Source organism: Anopheles aquasalis, chromosome 3, assembly GCF_943734665.1.
Source record: "Anopheles aquasalis chromosome 3, idAnoAquaMG_Q_19, whole genome shotgun sequence".
Taxonomy (NCBI): domain Eukaryota; kingdom Metazoa; phylum Arthropoda; class Insecta; order Diptera; family Culicidae; genus Anopheles; species Anopheles aquasalis.
Genome location: NC_064878.1, coordinates 67,293,549 through 67,312,324, shown reverse-complemented (window position 1 = coordinate 67,312,324; position 18,776 = coordinate 67,293,549). Strand labels below are relative to the sequence as shown.

Genomic DNA, 18,776 nt, shown 5'->3' with positions numbered 1-18,776 from the left:
CGACTTCTTGGACCGGAGGTGGAGAGCTACAAATTGAAGTTCACTCCACGCGCGATAGCATCGACCACCAGCGCAGTAGGCCAACGTAGTAGACGTTGCGTAGTTAGCGGAAGGAACGAAACGATCTTGTCACGCTAATGTTGAGTGTCGTGGCCAGACTGGAGGGCCCGCCGATAACAGAGCGAAAACATGTCTAGATCGGTCTTCGGTATCAACTAACTCGATTTCGCGCGCTCTCGATCATATCTGGCACCGACTGGCACCACTCCAACCGACCGGTTCACTTCCGATCGGTTCTAACCACGTGATGCTCTTGCTCGTGCTTCTCCCCCGCGGAGTCACTTTGGCTCCGTTTTGGGAATCACCAAAAAAAAAAAAAGCAGACTGATAGTAATCCCCCGCGGTTATACCGCCGGGGTGGTCGATCGGTCAAAGACGTTCACGACACGGCGTGATGGTTCCAATATGATAACAGGGCACGATGGCGTCGGCGTCGACCACCAGTATGCACTTTCGTGTGGGGTGCTCGAACCAGCTCGAACCGGTTCCCCGCGTAATGTGGACTTGCATCATCATCATCATCATCGTCGGAGTGGATCCCGTTTGAACCGGATCGTGTCGCTCACGAGAAGTAGAACACCTCCTCTGTGGCGCATATCGATCCTCGGCGCATCGGGCGAGGCTCTTTTTGCTACGCCATCATCAACGACGCGTTAGTCAGGGTCGTCAGTCATCAAACGACACCCCAACATGGACTACGTCCTGCCCAGTCAATGTAAACGCGTGCGGGATGGGGACAACGACTGTACTACTGCGCATTACACGATCGGTCAGCGTTCGGGGAGTGATTTGTAGTTTGCGAGTAGTATTTACACGCAATCTCATTCACCAGTTCATCCCCAGCCAGCCGTACACACTTTCCGTGGAAGTGCAAACATTGACATTCATCGGGCATAGATCATTGATAAGCGCCAGGCGTGTGACAGCGTGCCCTAGGGCGCACGAGTAGGAAAAGGTGTTCCTAATGCAGCAGCAGCAGCTGTCTGTCTATCTGTCTGTCTGTCTGTGTCGCCTGGAATGACTTCTGTTTTGCAAACATCCGAGTGTCTGATGACGTCTCCGATCTCCGGGCCTGTTGGGGAGGGGGGGGGGGGGGGGTGGACTGTTTAGAGTTTAGAAATGCCAACAATTCCCGGACCCAGATCCCATTCGATCTGATTCCACGAGTCATTCCACTGCTCCCGTTGACTTATCATGCTGCACCTCCTCTACCAGCAGATAGCGTGGATCGCATCCGATCCGGTGGTGAATCCGGTTGCGACCGGTTCCACTCTCGATTGCCCATCGGTTGCGGATGGCCTCGGTGGACGCTTATCGCACCGAACAGAGTCTACCAATTACGGAACCGAACTCGACCCGACTGTCCCTGATCCGTGAATCCCAACGTGAAACCCGGACTGATATGACCATCCGTTCGTTCAGCGGATCAATCCGCGAAGCGCTCGTGGACTGTATTGGCAATCGGGACACGATGTTACATCAGGTAGCAAGTTTTGGGGGGAAATTGACGTTACAAGTAGTTCTAGAAGCAACCTTACAAGATCCATTCCGCCAGTGGATCACTCAGTGCGGTGGTGACGGAAACCAGGAAACACCCGATGGGTGGTATTAACCCGAAGGGTTATCTGAACTGGATTGAGCTGGAATCAAATCAATTCTACCAGCACCTTCGGCGGGCTGGTGGCTTGCTTATCGCGTCCGCTTAATCCCCCCCTGAATGGCCACCGGCTAGCTTTCAGCCTGTCCCACTTAGACCAACTGCATTCACAAAAAAGGGAGAGGGGAATGATTTTACAATCCCTTGTTACCGCTTCGATTGGTCGGTCCGATGGGACTGATGCGTGGCTGTGCATGCGGAGAACTCGCGGTTTTCCGGAGCCCCCAGACGGTTGTACTTTGCTCTCCACGCGAATCAATCGTCGCGCGTAATGTTTCGTTAAACCAAAAATAGTCGCCACCACACGGATCGACGGAACCGGTACGTGCCGGTTTTTTGGCCCTCCCCAAGTGTCCCACGGACCGCGGCGTGATTTCGTGATGGAAAAGCACTGGCACTGGTGGCTGATAATCGAATGGACCATCGATCCAATATCATCCACGATTTCCTATAAACCATGAATCGAGGAACAGCGGAAAGGCCCTGAAGGCGCAAACGCGCTTATCACAACCTGTTGAAATGACGCCATCGTGTTTCATCAGCATCGTGACCCTTCTCCATGATGCTTTGTAACCGCAGGTGCCAGGGCAGGGGTTGCTACGATTTATCGTGCTAGACGGTCAATGAACGCTTTCCGAACGAACGGTTGGTTTGGTGTTCTAGATACCCCCCCCCACCCCTCCCCCCCCCCCGAAAAAGGCATGATACGATCGCGTTCCGATACCTACTGATGTCCGATACACATCGGAAGTGCAGCGAATATGTAGGCACAGGGAGAGAGAGAGAGAGAGTTGACCTCAATGATCGATCGATTGGCGATCGATTGGCAAACACAACACAATGCAATCAAGCAAATGCAAACTGCAACGCCGGAAAGGTTGCGGACGAAAAATCTAGTAAACAAACTAACGCGCGGTCGCTATGCCAATGATTGCGCGTATCCTTAGCAACGCAACCGCGGTTGTTCCCGCAGCTGGGCATTTATTTTCAAAGCAAGCGTTAGTCTTCAAACATTTTTCTTGCTGGTAACAGTCCTCAATGAACGATATCCCAACCAATTCGATGGATTCTGTTGATCCAAAGTCACGTTACGATGGAAGATCGCTTATATCGAAGCCAATCCGACACTCGTCCTGCACGGTACCGAACGAGCTGCTTGAATTCGAGTTAGTACTTCCGTTGTGGAGCCGATTTTCGATCCGGGAATTGTAACAGAGCATCCCCTTTGTTCATCCCCTTTAGCTATTCCTATGGATACGACTGCAAGCGTTACTTCAATCTGTGCAAAATCGATGAAAACGTGCTAGTGTTTGCCTCCGGTAACTTGATTCACTTCTTTCACGTTGCATCGCGCACGGTGACGACGCGCCGTAGTTCAACGGGTGGTGGTATCGGTTGTGTTACGGTAAGAAGGGGATTAGAAGATTGCCTTTTCCCTAAACTCACTGAAGGGCTGCGCCATCTCCCCCCGGTTTAAAGGTGAATCCGAGCGAGGAATTTTGTCATCTGACGGTCGGTGAGAATGGGTCGGATCCACCGATTATCATCTATCAGTATCCGGAGATGGAGGTGGTCAGCATCTTGGTCGGTGGTACAACGGCCGGATACTCGCACATCGATTACACGGCCGATGGCCGCTTGCTGATCTCGCAGGGCATCGAACCGGATTTCATGCTGACGGTGTGGAACTGGGCGGAAGGAGAAATCGTGCTGCGCTGCAAATCCTTCTCCAACGATGTCATCAACGTTCTGTTTTCACCAAGCGTCCCCGGACACATTACAACTTGCGGTAACACTGTCTGTGGGTGAGTACGGTTGTTCCATTAACCGTTTGTGTCTGCTCCTCTTTCTTAGGGCTAGGTCATATCAAGTTTTGGAGAATGTCAAACACCTTTACCGGGCTGAAACTGCAGGGTGAGCTCGGTCGCTTTGGAAAAACGGAAATCTCGGATATCGTCGGCATTCTGCCGCTGCCGGATGAGAAGGTGCTTTCCGGTTGCCAATGGGGTAACATTCTGGTGTGGGATGGAGGACTTATTAAGCTCGAGGTGTGCCGGAAAGGACGCAAACCCTGCCACGAAGGGCCAATAACGCAGCTAAACATGCGTGGCGGTGAGGTGATGACTGCCGGGCTTGACGGGAAGATTAAAATTTGGTTCTGGGAAACGGTCGAGCTGGCCGATCCACCCGATGAGGATCGATTTGTGGAGATTGAACCAATCATGGAGTTCCGGATCGGTGGTGATGCGCACCATCATAGCGAACTGATGTGTCTGGTTAGTAAGCAAACGCAGGATGACTTTCAATGGTACGCCCAGGATGGTGCGGGCGGGATATGGTTGTGCGATCTGACACCCGCGCATCATACGGAACCACCACAGCAGTTGTTTCAATGCCACGCCGGAGCTATTGCGGCCGTCCAAGCCAGCCCCGTTTCTCATCACGTCGCTACGCTTGGTGTGGATGGGAAACTGTGCGTTTACGATTACTCCAAGCGCGAGCTACTGTTAACGCATCAGTTTCAATGTCCGGGACGAACGATGCTGTGGATTCCTCCAACGCTCGATCCTACCGGGGCCATCCTGGTGCTGGGGTTCAGCGATGGATTTCTACGCACCGTAGCCGTTAATCTGCACGATGGTCATCTAGCTTACCCGGAGAATCGAGTCAATCTGATCCAGCTGCTAAAGCCACACAGCCAGCCCGTGACGACAATGTCACTCAATGGACGCGAAACCATCCTGGTGTCTGGTTCGGAAGATAAAACAATTTTTGTGCACCGCTGCGTCCGCAGTGATCCCCACGTGGTACTGGAGCCGATCGGTCTCGTGTACACGCCATCAGCAGTGACATCGATTAGCTGGAAGCCAGAAACCCTATCGACAGCTCTCGTGGGATGCCGCCATGGTCAGTTGCTAGAGGTGGAGCTTCCGGAGGATCTGGTGGAGTACACAACGATCTCATACCACCTGCGCCATGTCGAGATCAAGCAGCTAGCATTCCAATCGGTCAAATCGGAAATTAAACGGAATCTCCTGGTGGCAGAAATCGAAAAGCGGAAGCAGGAAAAGCGCGCCCGAAAGCAGCAGACGCTCGATCGAATGAAGCAAGATAATCCAAAGGCCGAAATCAATGAGGAAGCTTTTTTGGCTGATTCGGATGACGAGCAAGAGCTGGAACCACTGTACATCCCTAAAGTGCCCAACGCGATCCTGTGGGCTCGTTACACCGACGAGGGCAGCCTCTGGTTATCGATGGGAGGGTTCGATGCCGGGTTCGTGTACGAGTATGGGTGGTTCGATGATGAGGATCCTATCTCTTGCACCCCGATACAGGATGCCGAAGACACGGAGCTGACCTGTTATCTGCAAGAGTGAGTATCTGCTTGCGACCTATTCGTAACATTAGAGACATTTGCTTCTGTTTCCGCAGCACGAATTACATCATCTTTGGAACGAGCGACGGTGCCGTGAGGGTGAATCGAAGGAAAGCCGACTTTCGGGACCTGGATGATCATTGGACGCTTCCGATGCACGATAATCGCACCGGGAGTGTCACGGGGCTTGCGTTTAGCTACGACTTTACCCATCTCTTCAGCATCGGTGCCGATGGTAACTTGTTCGCCTACCGGTGGTACGGTGCAGGCGATGCCTTCAAAGCCGTACCACCGAAACCACTCGAGAAGTGCGTCAAACGGGTGTTCGACATCGACGAGAGTAGCTTTCCTTCGCTGGAGGAACAGAAGGCACGCCGAGAGGCAGATCGGTTGGCGAAAATTGTGACCGATCGACGTAGTGCCGTACAACGCACAGTGGCCGAATATAGAAAGCGGTTCGAGGAACTGTTGGAACGCAATAGCCGGCTTCCTGCGGCGTACCGCATCCCGGTGACGGATTTTGTGCTAGATGAACGCATCACGGATGATCTAAAGGAGCGGCTCGCGGCCGAAATGAGCCTTGTGCATCGCCGGATGGCTTTCGACGTGGAGAAGGTACGCATTACGGCGGAAAAGCTTCATCGATTCTTCCTAGCACCACTCGAGAGCTTTCCCATAGAGGTTTTGGCTGTTAGGTGAGTTGGAAAAGCGCCGCACGATAGACGGAAGATATGCGGCTACTTTTTGCATTTCATTCCAGGAGTGGACAGAGTGTCAAGAGTTTTCGCATTGAGAGGCTCGATGAGGAATATTTTTCTACTCTTGCACAGGTGGAAAAGCTTGTCGAGGAAGAGGAACTGCGCAAACGGTAAGTCGTGGGTTTTAGATTATAATCCGTGATAAAGATCAAAGTAATATTAACCTCCATCATAAACCGATTAATTTTTTAACAAGCCGCTTCATTGAGTTATGTAAAGATCCGGAGGACAGGTTTGTGCCAATCAGCTGATATGTATTTCACGATTTGCGCTTTCCACTGCTTTCACCAATTTGCAATTGCACAGAGCATAACAAAAAAAACAAAAGCATATTTTTAATGCTCTCTTCTCTTACCCAGCGTCCCCGAAACATCTCCTACTAAGCGCAAGGATCGGCGAAAGGATTCACAAATTCAACGAAAAGAATCTTTTCTCGAGGGCTTATCGCAATCAACGATCGATTTCAAGCTCGAAAGCAAAATGAGACGACTGCTAGCGAAGTACCGCGATCGAAAAAACCAGGAGACCGTTCGACAGCAAGAGGTATAATGGCACCTGTTTAATAATGCATCGCTTTGAATGTAGTTTTATTTTTTAATTTGCACTCTCTGCACGCGTTCAGTGGGAAGAGCATAAGGGTTCGAAACCGGATCCGAACATAAACGATCCCGCCGATGATCTGGCCATCAAAGAGGCGGCCTGCTCCATCGGAGATTACAATCTGAAGAGTGATCCCGAGTATGAACCGACAGAGGAGCAGGTTGAAAGCGCCACTGGCAAGTATTGGGAGCTACTGCGAGTTCGCCAGCAAATGTTCGACATCCAGAGAGACTACAACCTCAAAGTGTTTGCACTGCGAGAACAGAAGCTCGCGCTTATGCACTACGTAACAAAGCAGAAGAATAAGCTGCGTGGGATTCACGAGGAACTACCGAATGAAAAACAGCGTCAACTTCCAGTGGAGGTAACGGTTAACGAAAACGTAGAGTACGCAGACGATCAGTACAAGTTCGAAGAGGATCGAAAACGTTTCGATCAATCGATCCACGAAATTGAAGGGCAAAAACATGCTAAACCGGACATGGATCATTACGATTCGATTATAAAAGATGCGTTGGCAGCTGCTGGTATCACAAATGCTCCCAAAATGGTTCTCAATAAGCACGAACAGGAGCTACGGGACATGCGACTCATCAAGAAGCTGTTTAAACAGGACAAGATCATCGATAAAGTGACTCGGCGCATTGATCAGTTCGATGACGAGCTAAAAACCCTTTCCCAAGAGCGGCTTCAAGTCGAGACGGATGCAAAGCTGCTGGAAAACTTCCAGCTAACGCTCTACCAGGAACTGTGGATCTTGAAGGATTTCAGCAAGATTGAATCAGAGATCGTGCAATCCGTGGAACAGATCACTCTCGAGCGCAATGATTTGCTGAAATCGGTGCACGATGCGCGGGCGGCAATCGAGCAGGTAGAGCAGGAAATCGAGACGATCCAAAAGGAGCAGCGGTCGAATTTGCAGCGTTTCAACTCCAGCTGTCTGGACAACGAGTTTTCCAAGGTGATGAAGCGGATTTACAAGAAAAAGTTTAAACCGTGCAAAATCAACGACAACGACTCGGACTCGTCCTCCGAGTACTCTTCCGAGGACATTGACGCCCTGGAGGGTACCAACGATGGCGAGGTGAGCAAAGTGTTTCTGGATCTTAATCAATGCCCGGCAGGATGCGACCAGGAACTGTACACGCTGGCGATACAACTGCGCAACGAGAAGCTAGAGCTGCAGCGTCGCTACTACGCCGAGGATAGAGCGCTCAAAGAGATGCACAAAAATCTGGAAAACCTGAAACCGAAACTGGCCGATACCGATTTGCGCTTGGAACGGAAGAAGCGCGAGCTGCTAGAGCTGCGGCGTGAGAAACAGCGCCGATTGAACGATATCGATACACTTGTGATTGTCAAGATGGACCAGATGCAGTACTTTCGGATCGAGACGGAGTTTCATGACGTGGAAAACAGTCTGATGTTCAATCGAGAGGCTCTGCTGAAGCTGTACTCGCGTGTTGATCAGCTGGCGGCCGAAACGCTCGAAACAAAGCGAAAGCATCGCGTGAATGTGGTACATTTGGCGCGCATGAAAACGGACATCAAGTACATGCGGCAGCAGCTGATCACGCTCAAGGAGGTGATCAATGAGACGATGATGAAGAAATTTGGCCGCGTAATCGATCTGGACGAGCTGGAGGAAACGATCCTGCGCCAGTACACGTTCGAAATGCGCGCCAATCTAGACGACGTGAAGAGGACCTATGCCGAACGGACCAAGGAACTCAAGGTAGGGTTTGTGTGGGTGTTTGTGGCAGCATAACAGCAGGTTGCGTATTTTGTCTTCCAGAAACTGTACGCCAAAAAGCAGGAAGAATTGAAGAAGGTCATCCAGGAGGGCACCGAGAAGCTGCACATCCTGACGGTGCTTCAGGAGGAGTACAACAATCTGGAAAAGTCATTGGCACACCAGAAAATTCTGCTGGAGAAGCGCAACACCGCACCGCCACCAACCTACTCCGACGATCTAACGAAGCTGCGTGAGATCGCCAAGATCCAGAAAGAGCAGATCAACACACTACAGCGTGAGATCCGGACGCTGAGCATGAAGTGTAAGCCACTGTCGGCGGAAAGTCCGGATGTGGAAATCACCATCCCTCCTCCGGTGACCGGTGGCAAACCAGTGCCAATGGCTGATGAATCGGTGTACAACGCGGTTATGGATTCGGCGCCGCCAAGTACCCGCGCCAGTTCACCGGATAACTTCCTTTACAATGAAATTTCCGGCCTGATCGATGACTTTCTCATGGAGCAGCTGGGTTCGCACGTGCTGCAGTCGGACATTAAGCGTGTCGTGAACCATCTGGCGCACTACCTGTCCAACATCATTCACAACTTTGCACCAGAACATGCGAGCGATCTGCTGCCGCACATCATCGAGAACTTTAAGTCGTTCATTCCCGAAGAGCTGCTCATCACGATCCCCCCACAGGCGATCGCGGAGCTGATCGAGAGCATTTTCCGCACGTTTAAGGAGGGCTACGATATCGATACGAAGGAGATACTGGGGGAGATCGTGAGCAACAGCTTGGAGATGATCTTCCCGGCTTCGCAGAACTACTCGCATAACATCCTGATGGATATCATGAAGCAGGTCCTGTCCACGCTACACTTGACCGACGTTAGCCATCCCGATACGATCGCATTCGTGGCGAACGGTATTCGTCACAAGCCCGGCATCGATGCGGACGGCGTCAACGTGGAGCAGGTCTGCGAGGAGCTCTTGGTCTACGCTCAGGAGAATACGGTCGAAGACATCACGCTAGAGACGATCCGGGGTGTAATCGAAGGTATTCTGCAGTGCGTTCGAGAGCAGTAACGCGTGCTGCAGCCTCATCACTCAAATGCACAGTGCGTACAGTGGTGCGCGGTTGTCCTCGGCCTGTGCGATAATCAATTACCGTCGCTGTGCGTAGCCAGGTTTACACTCGCTCAGCAGGTGAATCGCTGCCCATCCCCCCTGGGTAGCCCTTAGCGACAGGCGGGTCATGCGTCCGTGGCGTGCGCCCACGATGCGTTATCTTCGAGCCCACACACAATGGTGGCCCTCCCTGTGGCCATGATCGCCGCATCGACCTCGATGCTGTTCGCGGAGTGCGCCCGCGCTTATCGTGGTGGTTGAGGTAAACAAATTCGGGTTTTTTTGTTTTTTGGTTTGTTTCATCATTTTACCGTACCGTTTTGCACCCCTTTCCCTCTCACCCACCCCCTTCCCGGGACAAGCTGGTTATCGATTCGCGAAAGATGCATCTTCGAGCAGCTGCTGATTTCCTCGATTATAATGGAAGCCATTTAGGATCGTCACGATAAGCGTGCTGGTGTGTTTTTGCAAAGTTTCGTACTTCCCGATACGTCAGTGGGAAAGTTTCCTCCCACCCCTCCCAAAAACGAGGGTGACCACGATAAGACGCTCATGAACCTTGGCTTGCGGAAACAGCGTAATCCAACGACGGTCGACCAGAGACAAACGATAAGATCCGTGGTGATTCATGTTGATGTTGCACGCTTGTTGACCACCAGGCTGGAGCATATCACGACGCGGTCACGTCCGAATTTATCATAATTTAAATGGGTCCGCCGAAAAGAGGCGTTAGTTTTCCATCAGATAACGGTCGTAGCACGAGGATTCCACATGATTCTCGTCTCGTGGGTTCGGATCGCGGATCGCGACAGTGTGCACGCCAAGTGTGCGCTCGAGCGGCTTATCACCATGACTTGGCAAAATTGGGTTTTGTGTCCGGGGCGAAGTGTGCGCACCGAGTGTCCTTGGGTGCGCTACGTGAATAATATGTTTACGTGCCGACAGCGGTGATAGTGGCCCCCACACGGCCAGTGCACACGACACGGACGCACGCCAGCAAGGAGCGAGCCGGTGTTGTTTGGACAACAAAATGTGAAGAGGTATTCTTGTCAATCTGGCTTTATCAGTCCGCGTTTTGATTTCCTGTGCGCGCGCCCGCCAGTCCGAACACGCGTTTGGCGGCGTCTGATAAACTGTGCGCCCGGGACTACGTGCGGTCCGCGCGCACACTTGCCCATCGTGCGCGCTGATAATGATGGATGGGTTCTTTTGCGAAAAACATGTTATTCACAAAGCCACAGTAACCGGGGAGGTTGTTGCTATGGAAAAGGGGAAACCGTAGCTAGCGCGCAAATTGCCATTTGCCGCCATTTGTCCTTTTTTTTCCTTGATCATCACACTTGAAGATTAACGATTAACACTCACCAGAGACTCAGTTCAGAATCGCCACCAATTTCACCATTATTTTCCGAAATTTTATCCTCTCGCTGGCACTGGAAAATTGTTTTAAGAAAAACACAAAAACTCGATCCCAACGATGCACCGCACACGCGATGCAGTTCGATTCGTGTCACGTGACTCGCGGCAGCCGACTGTGGCCCATGCTGCCGGCGCGATGAACGAAAATCTTCCACCCGGCGGCCGGCGTGGATGGAAAATCTGTCCGAAAAAGAAATCTACCCCCCAGGTGGGCGCGCCGCACCGAAGGTTTCAAAGTCCTGGGGGGTTTGTTCCGAGCATCTTCTGCGGCAGATATGATCATAAATATCATCAGGGCTGCTGCAGGGCATATGCTGTGTTCGATCGTCATACGCATGGTTGTTGGTTAGTTGAGATTTCTTCGTCGCGGGAGATCAGCTGTTTTAAAATTATCCTCCTTGCCGACAGCCGACCACGCGTCGTAGGATGGCGCCGTGGAGCCCAACATGGAGCAGGTACTTTTGGGAAGATGCTAGTGAATAATGCGTTTCTGCTAGAGCAAAGCGAGGCAATCGACGGCATCGTAGACATGATCGTTCACGCCATGAGGTCTTTTTTAAAATAAAATAAAGTATTTTTGTCCGGCACAACGAACCGGACGCGGGCATGTAAAGGCCTCTGCAAACTGAGCGCGTAACGCTACGTACGTTGCGGAGCGTTCGTAAATTCATACATTTCTCCGCAGCACTACGCTCCGCAACGCACGCAGCGTTACGCGCTCGGTTTGTAGAGGCCTTAAACGGGCGCGGATTTCACCAAACCGTTGCGGAATTCACCAAACGGTTGTGTTTGTTTTCGAGTGTGCGAGTTTGTTTTCACGAGAAGAGGGACTGGAGTGTTTTCTGGGACTAATTACCGTTACTGGAGAATGAAGGACCTTGTATGCGGCTACTAAATCGATCCCCACCCCCGTGTCTTGGTGCAACGAACGTGCAGGAATGAGCTTGGAAGCGATCGTTTTCCCGGAAGGCGCACCGCGTCCCGGTCAGCTGGTGGAAATCGTCGGCCCCACAAACATCGGTAAATCCTTGCTGCTGCTCGAGCTGGCCACCAACCTCGTCCTGCCGGTTACTTGTGGCGGAAACGAGCGAAAAGTTCTACTGCTTGATTGCGAAAACACCTTCGACCTATCCGTAATACTGGCCTTGATGGAGAAATGCATCCTGAATAACGCGATACCATCGCTTGCCCGCACTCTCGACGCGCAGCAGATTGAAAGAATACAGCAAGAGTCTCTGGAACGGCTGTACCTGTACCAATGCTATTCGCAGAAATTATGCGAGTGGTGCTGGTGGCACCTCGACGAGACGACTTTTCCCGAGTATCGCGACATCGAGGTCGTGCTGGTCGACTCGATCGCCACGTTCTACTTGCCCAATCCCACTCGGGAGCATCCGAGACACATTGAAAAGTACATTCGGAAACGCTGCAAATTCCTCCGCCGGAAGGCCAAAAAGTTTCAAAAATCCGTCATCTACACGAAAACACCGTACAGTGTTTCACCTACGGACTCGCCGGTGTTAGATCCTGAATGTTCGCCAACCATGGAGGAAAGATTAACGGGAAAACTACTGGCGAAAAGAAAAAGGCGCCGGCACCCACTGCGCAGCATCCCCGTCCGTTATCGTATAGAGCTATCGTTAGCTAACCCCCCGCCCAGCGCCGAGGATGATGAAGATGTTGATCGCCAGTTCAATGCGATCATCACGACCCGCAAGAAGCGCCAGTACGAACGACACTATCTCATCGATGATTTCGGATTCAACTGGATCGAACAGCAAGAGTAACTAAAATGAGAGTTTCTAGAAATCCCAAACGATTTTATTGTTCTTTTTTTATAATCCGTTCATCTCCGGGAGTTTTCCTTCTTTGCCGATTTCTTTTAACTTACAACCTCTATACGGTGCCCACATTTCTGGGTGTTTTTTTTTTATGCGGGATAACTATTCTGGCTGGTTGACTTACACAAACTAAAGAGATGCGTTGATTTATTTCGTTAATCCAAGCTCCACACCGCAAGAGTCCATCCTTTTGTTAGCTAGTTCTTCATCTCTGCCTTCTCTCGATCGGAGAAACACGATTTGTTGTGAGGTAAAATGCAATCCATTTTTGAGCGCCCTTTCCGAGTGGCTTCTCAACCAGCACACGCCAATGTTGAGTAAAGGTTATAAAAGAGAAACGAAATCATAATTGATCTAATCGCAGCAGGTTCCGGCTGCTGACATCCGCTCGTACCGCAATTCTGCTACAATAGTAGTAGGCTACAAACTAAGCGTTAGGATTTACAATGTCAGATAAAGAGAAAAGGAGGCTGCGTCGCGAGCCAGTGAAGGGATTGCGGAAGTCTCGTTGCTATGTGTGTGCTTCCCCCGATTCACGTGAGCTACTAGATCCGCTTCTTAAATTATGCCTAATTACGCGTCCTTCCGCCAATCGACGACAGACGAAGAAGACGAAGCCGTCTTGCTTTTGCCGTTGGTTCGTGATTTGTCTTTTACCTTCACGCAGACAGGGGACGGGTGTGGTAGACGTGTAGTTATTGGTTGAGGTTGCCGGACATCATCGGGGGGTATCGAATCTAACGGTCTATATACATTTTCCTTTGTTATACTAATAGTAGTTTGTAATAAGGTGGCTCACTCTGCATCGAGGAGCGAGTAGCCACCATTTCGATTAAAACTATGACATACTGCCCGTAACAGGGCGTACCATGAAAGGAGGTGACATGACGCACCGCTCTGTGTGCTGGTCACAGCGAGAGATGATTCGGTTTGTCGTTCCACCGTCAAAACAATTGCCGCTCCGCGTCCGCCCTAGTTCACACTGTGTTGACAATTCATGAAACTCTTAATTAAGATACGTTTAGCAGAGACCACCACGAGGGGACACTGAATCGGTGGGTGGCCAATGTGACAGGATTTTACTTCATATCTTTGGTGTACGCGTCTAGTTCGGCGTCCAGCTCTTCAGCTGTCTTTGTCTCGCGTGGTTGCCGACCTCGCGCACCACCACCACCACCACCTGGGCGACGTCCCGCTGGCGGTTTTCCTGCAAATATTCACGAAGATGATGTGGTCATGTGTCACGGATAACATGTTTTGTCATTTTTCGTTCACCAAATTCGATTCATACCTCCTGCTACACGTGATCCGACTGGTTTACGGGGTGATCGCGATGGTGCCGAAGACACCGCCGGACGCGGTAGCCGTGCCGAAGGGATCTCCGACGTCGCCAGCTGAATGCTCATGGGTCGCCCATCGAGCGGCACTCCATTGTACTGCTTCATCGCCTTTATGGCATCCGATCTGCGCTCAAAGATGACATCGGCCGTTCCTGGAAGGGAAAGAACGAGAACACGTCAGTAACGGTGGACACGGCCGTGGACAGTTGACTACCGGTGACTTACCCAGGGAACGTCCGGAACGATCGTAATGCACCGAGGCACTCTTCAGGGGTCCGAATTCCGCAAACAGCTCGTTAATGTCGGTTTCCGAGACGCCAAAGTCCAGATTGGAAACCATCAGCTTGGCGATGCCGCCACCAAGGCCTCCAGTGGCGATTCCGGCCGTCGTCAGCAGACGACTGCCCTTGCCTCGCGCTCCCTCATACATATCGTGCTTCCATGCGCTGTTCACGTCGCCCTGTGGAATGATGATGTGACGAGGGGGTGTGTTTTTTGGATTTTCTTGTTCTCTCTCTCCTCTCTCCCTCGCTCTTTGAACAATCCTCCGTCTCCAGGATCTAATGCGCTAAAGCCATATGCCTCGTTTTTTTCCTTCTCCATCATCTCGGCCGTCGAGTCGTAGTGTCCACAAAAGCCAGGTAGATCAAAAAACCCCCCAAAACGCCAACCATAAACTGGCGCGGTTCCTTCCATTTGTTCCGGTTCCAGCAGCAACGGCGATCCCCGTACACAATGAATCGTCCGTCCGCCCGCCCGCCAACCCTCTGCTCTGGCATCCTCTACTCCTCCTCCACACGTGACACGAATTTAGTGGAGGTAGGTAGGTGGTACGGGGCACGCGAGTAGCGGTTTTATCATTAAATTAGCTGCAAAAAAATGAATCCTTCCGCATCCGCTACAACGCATCTTGCAGGTCGGTGTGGTTGGTTCCCTTCCCTTTCGGCAGCCTTATCTGCACCATTATCATCATGCCGGTTCGTTCGATGGTCGCCAAAATGGGGATTTATGTCGTTCATTTCCAGCTTTCAGACCAGGGTTCTTCCGCCTCTTTCGCCATCGGCAACTGAACCGAATCCGCCTGCGCCTTTTGCTCGATCTGGAGCACATCTAAAAGGATCTTTCCGTGCCGTGGTGAGGATTCGATGAGGGGGAAGGTTAGGGTTGTGTGTATCTGTGGGGAAGGTGATACTCTAGATGATAGCAACTATAGGCCAGAAGGGAGAAGACGTAGAACCGGGGAATCGATGCGCTCGCATTCCTTAGTCAAAGCGGCGGTTGCTACGCTCACGCCGATGATAGAAGGTGGCGCCGAACTGGTGACGGGCTAGTAGTAGCAACGGAAATAGCAGCAGCTTAAGCTGAAAACTATAATTTGAAGACAACTCGTTAAAACTGATGATGGGGTGGAAGGGACACGGAGAGAAAGGGGTGCTTGCGATACGGATACGATTCTCTTGCAGCTGCTACTAAGTGTCCTCTGCTGGAAACGCCAGAACTTTGAACGACGGATTGGTCGCACAACGCGCACACTTGGATCACAGCAATGCTACTTGACGATATTCCAAAAGAGCATTTATCTCGGACCTTGGAGCGCTGGCCTTGATATCAAATCTGCTAGGGGTATTCTTCCGCTGCGTAGATTGGCGCGCCAAAAATTGGCCTTCCGCGTGACCCGCGTCTAGGGGACGGGGTTTAATGACCGCGCACACCACAGCGTAGCACACATTGCCCTTCAGAACGGAACAGGCCCAAACAAGAACGAGCATGATCGATCGATGAACTTGCTTCTCTTCACGCACTGTCGTCCACGGGAAACCACCACTCCACTAACACACGAACCACACACGCGCACAACGAACGGCCGATTTTTCACCACGCCGCCATCTTGCTTTTGCATGGCGTCACCTTGGCAGGCCGAAAAACTCGAGATTTCCGTGCCTTTTTCCGGTGCCAAGGGGTTAAATGGCTGGATCAAAAAGTTCTCCACGCAACGAACAATGCCATGTGCTGCTCCGAATTCGCCAGAAGCGCACTTTTTCACCGCAACGAAGCAAAGAAAGTCTTTTTTGCGTTGCCACCATGGGCCCCTTGGATTGAGCGAAGCGAAGCCAACTCGTCTCGTTTCTTCGGTTTCGGTCTCTCGCTCGAGGAGACCGGGACCAAACAGGAACAGCGGCCAGCCGGGAGAGAAGAGGAAGAACAAAGCTTGTGGCCATGGCAGCGAGGGCCAGAGAAGCTCGGGGCTACGCCTTTTGGCTGACCTTGCAGACGCACTACGATCCGGATTGGAGGTTTGAGCATCATTTCATGCCCGCACGACGGAGAGCCGTGCGTCATCATCCCGTTTCCTTCCACTGCCTTACCCGCCCGTAGCGTGCGCGGGTAATTCCGCCACGATTGCGGCCCTTCAGGACTGCGCCGCCGCCACCGCCGCTACCATTTCGTTGGCCGGAGCGGAAGCCACCGGTTCCGGCACCTCCGGGGCGTCGTCCTGCACCCGGTCGTGATGGTCCTCCGCGGCCTCCTCCACGGGGGCGGGACGATTTTTGCGACTTGATGATTTCATCAAGGCTCATCTCGATTTTGTCAACCATTTTGTTTTCTGCTTGGCTTGACTTCCGGGTGCAAAAACCACAAGAGAACGATTTACGCGACTTTTACAGCGGGTTTAAAAGGTAATTCACACGGCAGTGTGTTATCGCAACGCGGTAAATTGAGTTGAGAGGTCGATTTTAAGCCAGCACGGGTAAAAATCCACTTTTTTCAACGGAACGAACGCACGCACGATCTTCACACCACGAGATTTCTTCGACGAAAAAAAAACGGCGATGTGTTTGTGAAGTCGCCGTCGTACGTACGTCAGGTAGTCACGCACACTCCTTTACGTCCCGTATTTTATCGATCAACGATCAAAATTTATCGTTTCTTTCGACATTTTTTAAATGGACCGTTCGATCCGCACGAGCCACGCAGGTGGCGATAAAACCACTAGGACGCTAGGAAATCAAAGAACCGAGAATCATTTTTGTACATCTAATATATTTCTTCATTAGCTTTGTTTGTTTCTCCTCTACGCAGTCGCCTTTCGCCGCTAGGTTGGACATATTTTCCACACGGGAAACATTCAACGTAATCCACAAAATTTAACATTCCGTCGACAGTAAAGACCCGGATTAGAGGGCAACACGTGCGCGGAACTAGGGAGTGGGCGTCTCGTAAACCGTTGCAAAATCAACAGACCATCCTGCCAACACCAGGACGACTCTGTGCTAACACAATTCTTCATCCAGTTCAGTTCATGAACGGTACAAATGGCTAACAGTGGAACAGAACTAAACATATCGGACGATACTATTTTGCCTCCATTTCCTTCCATACACCCCACGTCGTCTTTGTCTCGTTTTTACAAATTACAAGGTACCATGTTTGTGTTTCTTTTCCCCTCACGGCGCAACCCGCCTGCGACACCGAGTATTTTATAAGCTAGTTTTTAAAGAGAAAAATGGCTGAGAGTTTTATTAACACACTCTCCCTGCCTTCTAACTAAAACAACGAATAACTTACATCTGCTCTACACGTCCTTCAGGTCCTCCCATTTGCCAGTCTATGAACAGGCTTGCTGAAGAAGGTGATTGTGGTGGCGATGGGATTACGGGAGAGAAGGATTCCACTCAACTAAACTCCGCACATAACACATACACCAAAGGAACATCAAGTAGTAGAAATGTGAAGAAACGGCGATAACTCCATCTCTAGTACAACAGTAGTAGCGAATCTTCGCACATTTAGACTGCGTCGATCGCTTGAAAATGCAACATCCAACAATCTCAGCATCAACGACGCATTAACACACCTAGTACACTTTGCCTCCCCGTCGGACACTTGCCAAGAATGTCCCATGTCCACTGCCATCCATTAAGTGCTAAGCTCTTTGAGTTCCTTTTTTGTGTTGTATGATTTTAGAAAATTATATCCCTTCTATTTGTGGTACAACATGTGCGCTAACTCACTGCCTTTCTTTACCATTCTAACTCTTCTATGCCTCTAGTTTGGTTCTTTACCGCTGCAACGGAGTTTGCAGATCGCGGAACGTTTGGTGTGCTGCTGCTGGGATCCACAATCTACTATCTTCGACTGCAATTGCGGTACGTTCGATTACATGGAATAACCATGGAACTTCTCCCCGTATACAGGCGACGGCACTTGACATGGCGGTGGACTCTCTTGCGACTGCATCTGGTGGCTGTGCTTTGTACGACATTTTATGACCACACTTTCCGTTCTGCATCACGTGGTAAGTAGATTTCACAGCAGCTGCCCGTCTCCTGGATTCACTTTACTAGGGTAACGACATACAACATACCGACGTAAGAGCGATTCGCCCAACAGGATACGACTGGTCCCAAAAGCGTGTTCCTGTTCACACTTTCACTCACAGTTCTCTCTACTCTAGATCCTTTTTGTCTTCTACGCGTCCAACCAGGTGGAGATTACACGACAGGGCTCCCAAATTAATCCGTGTGGCAGAAAAGGTGCTGCCATCTCTTTATATTCGTGACACATCTTCTTCTTTAACGATAATATGAACAGTTTCTTCTGATGCTACTGCTGCCTTTGATAAATACATTTCATTTTGTTATAACTGTGCTCATAAGACTCTTATCGAGTCGAGGGAAGAAGAGAGTTGCTAATATTAGGTTCTTCCGTTTTCTGAGGCTCATGTCTATCTTATACATTGTTTGAGCCGCCAGTTTGATGTTTTTATCCTCTCTTTTACACTACACATGATAATTGGTAACTAGTTCCGGTCCTAGGGTTCAGGTGAATGCAGTAGAACAATCGTCGAGCGATTCTGG

The 18,776-nt window shown here is 50.9% G+C and overlaps 3 protein-coding genes across 3 annotated transcripts; 2 read left to right on the top strand and 1 right to left on the bottom strand.

The window, feature by feature from the left end:
- Positions 1–2,755: 2,755 nt before the first annotated feature.
- Positions 2,756–9,286, top strand: LOC126576907 (cilia- and flagella-associated protein 44). The gene is made up of 10 exons (XM_050238211.1): positions 2,756–2,883; positions 2,960–3,122; positions 3,197–3,506; positions 3,572–5,090; positions 5,150–5,788; positions 5,854–5,961; positions 6,048–6,083; positions 6,211–6,394; positions 6,474–8,186; positions 8,247–9,286. Exons 1-10 carry the CDS (start codon positions 2,756–2,758, stop codon positions 9,273–9,275), a joined length of 5,829 nt encoding a protein of 1,942 aa, XP_050094168.1. The 3' UTR covers positions 9,276–9,286.
- A 2,263-nt stretch (positions 9,287–11,549) lies between these two features.
- LOC126574017 (uncharacterized) lies at positions 11,550–12,987 on the top strand. The gene has a single exon (XM_050233938.1). The coding sequence runs from the start codon at positions 11,675–11,677 to the stop codon at positions 12,521–12,523; it is 849 nt and encodes a 282-aa protein (XP_050089895.1). The 5' UTR covers positions 11,550–11,674; the 3' UTR covers positions 12,524–12,987.
- LOC126574019 (THO complex subunit 4) lies at positions 12,530–16,721 on the bottom strand. The gene is made up of 4 exons (XM_050233940.1): positions 16,284–16,721; positions 14,143–14,377; positions 13,869–14,069; positions 12,530–13,784 (listed from the first exon to the last, which is right to left on the bottom strand). Exons 1-4 carry the CDS (start codon positions 16,512–16,514, stop codon positions 13,657–13,659), a joined length of 795 nt encoding a protein of 264 aa, XP_050089897.1. The 5' UTR covers positions 16,515–16,721; the 3' UTR covers positions 12,530–13,656.
- Positions 16,722–18,776: the final 2,055 nt, after the last annotated feature.